The 8,233-nt window shown below is 45.1% G+C and overlaps 1 protein-coding gene across 3 annotated transcripts in view; it reads left to right on the top strand.

The window, feature by feature from the left end:
• Positions 1–8,173, top strand: part of Abcc1 (ATP binding cassette subfamily C member 1) — a 128,338-nt gene extending 120,165 nt beyond the window's left edge. For 2 of the 3 annotated variants that reach the window (XM_055597749.1, XM_055597748.1), the window contains exons 26-31: positions 449–550; positions 1,177–1,323; positions 2,502–2,660; positions 3,940–4,106; positions 4,766–4,960; positions 5,334–8,173. In XM_055597749.1, coding sequence (XP_055453724.1) covers positions 449–550; positions 1,177–1,323; positions 2,502–2,660; positions 3,940–4,106; positions 4,766–4,960; positions 5,334–5,442 — 879 coding nt within the window. In that variant the 3' untranslated portion in view covers positions 5,443–8,173. Of the gene's footprint in view, positions 1–448; positions 551–1,176; positions 1,328–2,501; positions 2,661–3,939; positions 4,107–4,765; positions 4,961–5,333 lie in introns of those variants that run through there. The other variant, XM_055597751.1, reaches the window with a different exon arrangement.
• The last annotated feature ends 60 nt before the right edge of the window (positions 8,174–8,233 follow it).

Raw genomic sequence — 8,233 nt, 5'->3', positions numbered from 1 at the left:
TTCCTTCCTTCCTTCCTTCCTTCCTTCCTTCCTTCCTTCCTTCCTTCCTTCTTTCCTTTCCCTCCCCCTCCCTATCTCTCTTCCTCCCTTCCTTCCATGAGGGCATGCCACAGTGCATATGTAGAGGTCAAAGGACAATTCTGTAGAGTCATTTCTCTCCTTGTACCTTAACATGGTTCTGGGGGTAGAATTCAAGTCACCAGGCTTGCTCAGCAAGTGCTTTGCCCACAGAGTTACCTCACGGCTCCTTACTTCTTTCTGATAACCTGTATGGATCATATATCACCTTGAAAGGTGTGATCCCCAATAGGTGCAGTGTGTCCATTCTGGTGATGGCTCTTTGTGGGTTCCTCATTTCTCTATTGTTTGAATGATATCATGATGCATAATTAATGAAAACGAAGCCATACTTCCCCCAAGAGACCTCACATGGTTCTCTTACTGGCAGATAACTGCATACTTGAACTGGCTGGTTCGAATGTCCTCTGAGATGGAGACCAACATTGTGGCCGTGGAGAGACTAAAGGAGTATTCTGAAACGGAGAAGGAAGTAAGGCATAATCCCAGCTTGGCCCCTTGGGTATCCCCAGACACCCTTTGCCTACTTGGAGGGTGAGCTGGGTGCTTTCCAGGCCCCCTTGGGCTTGTCCTGTTTTAACACTTGCTTAGAACTACCTTGTTTTAGAGGAAGAAAATCATCTACATGTTCTGTTTTCCCCAAGATACCAAGTGTCTATGTATGAAATCTCAAGGTGCTCTCAGGGCTTTATCACTAAGGAGCCCTCTCCCTTATGATTCTTTTCTTTACTGATGATGCCACAGAGAAAGTCCTAGCACTGCTTGTTGTTTGAGGCTCATGACCATATTAAGATGTTTTCCCCACAACTGACAGGTAAACCACAACATATTCTCTTAAAGCCCTCATCAGGCAACCTCTGCTTGCCAAACCTGTCGCTACTTGCTGTGTAGATTTACAGGAGCTTCTTGCTATGAGGAATCAAACTGGAATTAAATTCTATCTGTGTATAAATTTTTTTCATAAGTTGAAGAATTAAGTAGAAATGAACTGATTAGAAGTGTTCGAAGGGGCCTGAGAAGACAGCTTAGTGGGTAAAAGTTCAGATTCCCAGAACTGAATATGGCAGCTTGCACTTGCTGATTCCTCTTGTGATCTAGGCTCCTTGGCAAATCCAGGAGACGGCTCCACACAGCACCTGGCCCCATTCTGGCCGTGTAGAGTTCCGAGACTACTGCTTGCGGTATCGAGAAGACTTGGACTTGGTTCTCAAGCACATAAATGTCACCATCGAGGGTGGAGAAAAGGTGGGTATGTACCATCCTCCATCTTCACCAACTCATAGTCAGTGGAGTAAGGAGAAAAGGTAGCTGTGTACCATCCTCCATTCTTACTGGCTAAAGTCTGTCATGAACCCCCACATCAACCGGTAGTTAGTCATAGCTCATACTATGAGATTGAGGGCCTTTTACAGGCTGGAATCATGGAAATAAATGTATTCAACAGGTAGCACAATGGACTGTTGAAGGACAAGGCCCATAGACATGGACATAGGTTTTTGGGATAGTTCATGTAATGGTCCCTCTGCTTTTTTTTTTGGACATTTAGAACATGTCCTGGCCCAGCACCCACCAGACTCCTCCTTGGAGATACTAGCCCTCCAGTTCCTCTTGTTCTCTTCTGTGTGGTCCATGTGCTTATGTGATCCCTTTAAGGCACTGAAGTTTGTAAACTCTAGAGTCACCATCACCAGGGTAACTATAGGGACATAGGAAATATTTGGGATTTTAGGATCTTCCAAGCTATTCCTGGAAGACATTCCAGACTATGACCCATGGAATTTTTTTTTCAGAAACTTGGTCAGGGATCACCCCAGCTACTTGCATCCTGTACATATTGATTTGCTAAACTGTCCATCCATATGGGTCAGAGTACTCTGTTTCCATGAGATAGTCTTTGGGTCTTTATGTGTTATGGGAATTCATGCATAGGTGCTGGGCTGTGATAGCTGTTAGAGAGGGAGGGAGCCTATTTCAAGCCCAGATGTAAAACATTGGGAATGTCAGCCATTGGCCAGCAACTGGTATGCCCAGGTCATATCAGAGAGGTTCAGGGGCTTTGCTTAATTCTAAGCTGTTATCATGGTTCAGAAAGGAATTTCTGTCAGAGCAGAGAGGAACTGTGGGGGAAGCTGAGAAACACTTCATTATTTTTGGATACTCTAACTGAACACGACTCAACTAAACATTCCTCTGTCTACCCCCTATCCCTTTGAACAAGTCTTTGGAAGCCTGCAAAGCAAAGGGTGTTCTTTCCAACCTTTTGTCAAAGTAGCCCCAGAAGGTGGGTCCCAGAAAAGGTGGAGGGTGAGCCCTTGATGGTAGTTGGATCAACCAGATGACCACACAGCTCTGACCCAGTCACTTGCTGGGGGAACAGAGTCTGCCTCATTCCTACCTCACCACAGCCCCTTTCTGTACTGCAGGTTGGTATTGTGGGTCGTACAGGTGCTGGGAAGTCATCTCTTACCCTGGGTTTGTTCCGGATCAATGAATCTGCAGAAGGGGAGATTATTATTGATGGGGTGAACATTGCCAAGATTGGCCTGCACGACCTGCGCTTTAAGATCACCATCATTCCTCAGGTGGGTGAGACTGGTGGGTCCTGTACAATGAAACCACATCCACCCTCTGAATCCATAGGTTCAGCCAACTGTAGACGAAGAATGGTTTGTTTTCATTTATGTATTTATTGATAGAAAGGGAACAGAACATGTGTGTGAAGGTCAGGACAGTCTGTAGAAGTCATTTCTCCTGCATGTGGATTCTGAAGATCGAATTCAGGCCATCAAGCTTGGTGGGATGTGCCTTTAATCACTGAGCCCATGACTAGTTTTGTTTTTGTTTTCTGCATTTAGCATCTGCATTTTAAAACATACACTTTTATCCCTAAGTAATGCACAGCTATTTCCTAGCATTTTCTTGGCATTAGGTATTATATTATGTAGATATATCAGTATACAGAAGCTGTGAGTAGGTTATGTGAAAATACTGTACTATTTCATACAAAGAACCAGAGTATCTGAATTTTGGTGGTGGTAGCAATTTAGTAAGACACTATCTTCTTTGCCAATTGCAGGGGTCAGTGTGTTGATCTCTAACAATTCCTCTAACACTTTACAAATAGTTTTCTAAATCAATCCCTGTGGGCAGCAGTTCCCTAATGCATTGTTTGTGCTTGTGATTTTTTCCCCCTACGTTTCTCTGAGAGTCTCTTCTGGAGGTGGGGTTGAGTGAGTGTATTAGTTACTTTTCTGTTGTTGTGATGAAACACCACCACTAAAAGCAGCATTGAGGATTTGTATATTGAAAGTTTGAAGAAGTTTTGCAACAATACTAGTTTTAGTCCAGTTAACCCAGGGTTTTACAGACATTTTTCATTATGGAAATCCCACAGAGTTCATGCTTTGGAGGGACTCTGGGACCTCTTTCTTTCTGTTCTGGTGTGAACATCTCATGCCTTACATCTGTTCAGTGTGGTGTGATTATCATATACTGTTGTTTGCTTTTCTGATAGTTATAACAAAATGCCTGATAGAATCTGTGTGAAGAGAGATTTATTTTGGCTTGTAGTACCACAGGATTGCATAAGTGGGGAAAGTGTGTCACGAAGTAGAGTATGTGTGGTGATGACTTCCCCATGTCGGGCAACTAGGAAGTGGGGATGCAGCCAGAATCATTAACCTTCAGAGGTTTGCTCCCAGCAACCTACTTTTTTTGAGCCAGGCCCCACCTCCTTTAAAGCTCCACAGCAGCAACTAGTGATGTCACCAGTTGAGGAACAAGTGCTTCAAAACATCTGTCTGTGGGGAAACCTCTTGATTCAGACCCTAATACATGCCGTCGTCTACTGTTCTTGCATAGGATCCTGTTTTGTTCTCGGGTTCTCTCCGCATGAACCTGGACCCTTTCAGTCAGTATTCTGATGAAGAAGTCTGGATGGCCCTGGAGCTCGCTCACCTGAAGGACTTTGTGTCAGCCTTGCCTGACAAGCTGAATCATGAGTGTGCAGAAGGCGGAGAGAACCTGAGGTGGGTAGGCATGAGCTGGGTGTGGGAAGATTCTACTCTTTTGCGCTTGTGCTACCTTCAGTTGTCCATCACAGAGCAACCAGCCTCTATCCTGCTTCAGTGCTTAGGGTGGTCAGTCAGTGGCTGGGCTCATTCATGGGTCAGGGTTGGGGTGCAGCTGACCATTGGCTGATCTTCTTGATTTCAGTGGGATCAGTGCAAACGCTTTTCATCTTCTAGAAGGCATGTTGTTATGGTGATTGCAGATGTGTAAGAGTGAACATGCTCAATGTCCATTCCCATGTCAAGCCTCTACTGGCCATTTATTGATGAGCATCCCATTGGCTAAGGCCAGGTCCAGCCAGACCCCTGCAGCTCAATGAGATGGTGGATACTGAGTCACCTTTGCTATCCTCTGTCATCCACACTGAACTGTGCTGATACTTTGAATATTACCTCTGAGCCTTTTGTAGAGAATGATCCTAAGCTCATTTCCTGCTCATCAGAAAATATAACATGATTGATTAGTAATATCTGTCATTGGCATGGATATGGGGAGTGGGCTTGTTCTCCTGCCCAAAAGCCCATTCTCAGACCGTCTGCTAGCCTTCTCTCCTCCAGGCCTGGTTCAGGGTCAGGGTAGTTTGAGACCCTGTCTCTGGGCTTTTCTCCCTTTCTAGTGTGGGGCAGCGACAGCTTGTGTGCCTGGCCCGAGCTCTGCTGAGGAAGACAAAGATTCTAGTGTTGGATGAGGCTACAGCAGCTGTGGACCTTGAGACAGATGACCTCATTCAGTTCACCATCCGGACGCAGTTTGAAAGCTGTACTGTGCTTACTATTGCTCATCGGCTTAATACCATTATGGACTATACAAGGTGAGCTCCCTTCAGGGTTGAACTTGTTCATAGTCATTCATCACTTTTACAACCCCAATTGGTTGGACACTTCTGTCATGGGAAGAACTGGGTTATTCAGTATTATTTCAGTCAGCATCTTTATATGCATTAGGTAACTGCTGTGTGCCCCATATTATTCTGGACTCTGTGGTCCACTCTCAAACAAGGCCTAGGAACCATCTTAAGGACATTTAACTAAGCAACAAACACTAATTTTAGAGGGTGACGTGTGCTAGGTACAAGTGAAAACAAGGAGGTGGGAGGACAGGTACCAGGCTGCAGAGCAAGCAATCCCATGATGTCAGAGGCATCTCTTTGCATAATGCTAACATCTGCATCCCTCCCCATGCAGGGTGATTGTCCTGGACAAAGGAGAAGTTCGGGAGTGCGGCACACCCTCTGAACTCCTGCAGCAGAGGGGCATCTTCTATAGCATGGCCAAGGATTCTGGCTTGGTGTGAGCTGAGCTCTGGTGCATCCAGTAAGAACTATAGAGCCAGCATCCCAGTGTCCAGGGATGAGCCAGCAACCCTGGGAACATAAGCTTCCCAGACCAAAACAAAACAAAACCAAAAACAAATAAACAAATAAAGGAAAAGAAAACCAAACTAACAAGAAGCAAAACACACAAAGCAGCAGTCATAATTTAGTCCCATCCTGGATCTGACCTTGAAGCAACTTGGGAGACAGATATATCCCACTTCAAACTTATGTCTGGACTCTGACACCACTTGTGAGGCTCCCTGGAAGTTCATCTATGCTCCTGCTGCAGTCCACAGCAAGACCTTGGGCAGCTAAATACAGTAGCGACCAAACACAAGCCACTGCCTCATGTCTCTTCAGCCACATCCATGGATGCCCCTGCCTCAAGGGTCTTCAGCCACATCCATGGATTCCTTGGAATCCTCTCCTGGCCCTACCAGCTATCACCTCCACAGTCCTGTTGGTTATAAAAGAGTGCTTCCTTTCTTCAGGCCTTCAGTTGAAAGCATGGGAACCAACCAAACAAAGAAATATCCCCTTGTCTGCCATCTGTTCTTCAGGCACCCAAACACTGCTCCCTGTACCCAGCACAGGTCTCACAGGACCTGCTTTAGAGGCAGCCTTCTTTGTGAAGGGACCAGGCCAGACAACACTCCCATCACAAGGACTTACACCCTGCCCTACCATCACTTCCTTGCTTTCTGCCTTTCCTGTCCATCTCTGGGGAGGACTCACTCCTCACAGAAGGTCTATGAGTAGTTTAGAGCAGCAAAAGTCAAGAGCATGAGGGAAGAATCTGGTAACAAAGATAGAGCCAGAGTACAAGAAGAGAAACAATCACAAATAGTGATCTCTCTCCCTCTACCCCCCATTTTTGAGCATCTTTCCAGGAAGAAAGCTGATCCAAAGAATTTGATGTCTAGGGAGGAGATACTAGACTCAGGGAATAGCAATGCCCAGCTCTGCACTTGATCCTGCTCTGCTCTGCATAGTGGTCCTTTAGATGTTTGGGTCTAGATCAAAGAGAAATCCCCTAGGGCAGCAAGAACTTGCTGCTAGCCACAATTCATACTTGCTATGAATTTGGCCCTGATTTCAGTCCCAGAGAAGTATCCTTTTTCTTTAGGTGGCAATGTATGGTTTTTTGTTTTGTTTTGTTTTGTTTTGTTTTTAAGTTAATACCATTCTTTCACATTAAAGGACCTAGATTTCTTCTGAGGGTCTTTTTGTAATGACACTGGAAACATGAATATTTGCAAGTACTTTGCAGTAAAGAAAAATGTTTTATTTCTTTCTAAACAACCACTTTATTTTCTTTTGGCTACAGAAGTTTCCAGCCTCCACTCTAGAAGAACCAGGCTGGGACAGCTGTGTTATTTTACCATTGCTATCAATACTGGCAGGGCACGATTAGAGAGGTGGTTCAGCACTGAAGAGTGCTTGCTCCTCTTGCAGAGGACTGAAGTTAGATCTCGGCACCTGCATCTCTTGGCAACAACTGCCTATACTTCTAGCTGCAAGGGGTCCAGTGCCCTCTTCTGGGCAAACAAAAATAAAGAAATGGGGAGGCCAAGGTTAAGAGCTGCGTGGGGTCTAGCAGTAAGTCAGAATGGCAAAGTATACAAATACTCTGGCTTGAGTGTCTTACTGGCATTTTTTGGTCATGTGACCCTGGGCAAAACACTTAAGCTACGAGCTTCAGCTCTATCTGCCTAAGGTGGCCAAGTTCAGGTTCTGAGACAAAAGTCACAAGTGGCCCCAAATACTTCTCTCTAGTAGGGTGGGGCTGATCTATAATAACAGTGCTTAAGATCTTGGGAAACGGAGCTGGTGAGATGGCTCAAGATGGTAAAGTGATTGCCATATATGCATGACAGCCTGCATTGCAATCCCCAGCAAAGCCAGGTCTAACAGTATATGCATATAGTCCCAGCTCTGGGGAGGAAACAGGAGTATCCCTGTGGCTCTTTGGCCAGCCTAGTTAAATTGGTGAACTACTTGTTCAGTGATAGCATAAGGTAGGGGCTGGAGCTCAGTGGTTAAGAATGCATCATGCTTTTGCAAAGGACTATGGTTCAGTCCCCAACACCCATATTGGGCAGCTCAGAACTACTTGTAACTTGAGTTTCTGGCCTCTGAGGTCACCTGCACTCATGCACATAAACACCAACTTACATACATACATATAATAAATAAAGTGAATCAAAAAAAGATAAGCTGGAAAGATGGCTTAGTGGTTAAGAGCACTGGCTATTCTTCCAGAGGACCTGGTTTCAATTCCTAGGACCTACATGGTAGCTCACAACTCATAAACATCTGTAACTCCAGTTTCTTCTGGCCTCTTTGAGCACCAGTCGTGAACGTTGTACACAGGTGCATATATAGACAGAATGCCCATACACATAAAATACATTTTTTTTTAAAGGTAAAGAAAAATACCAAACAGTCTCTGGGCCACATATGCATACAAAATGAACACAGGTTTGATAATCTCCAAGGAGAGTTGGGCCCCTCTCTAGAGTGAACACCCACATTGTTCTCTTGTCCTTGACACTCAAGGGCTGGCTTCTGGGTCCCCATAGTGGGGGATTGGAGAATGTGGATAACAACCAGCCTCTTCCATTTCTAAAACTGGAGAGGATATTTGTGTCCCCTCACAGTTCATTGGCAAAGCCAACCACATGCTTGGCCACAACCAAAACACAAAGGAAGCAGGGGAATGTTTTGATAGAAGGACATTTTCTCCAAGTCCTCATTCATAGTGCTTCG

The sequence above is a fragment of the Psammomys obesus genome, unplaced genomic scaffold (genome assembly GCF_907164565.1).
Source record: "Psammomys obesus unplaced genomic scaffold, mPsaObe1.curated_primary_1811, whole genome shotgun sequence".
In the NCBI taxonomy this organism is placed as follows: Eukaryota; Metazoa; Chordata; class Mammalia; order Rodentia; family Muridae; genus Psammomys; species Psammomys obesus.
The sequence above is the reverse complement of the archived record's forward strand: the minus strand, read 5'-3'. Positions and strand labels throughout refer to the sequence as shown.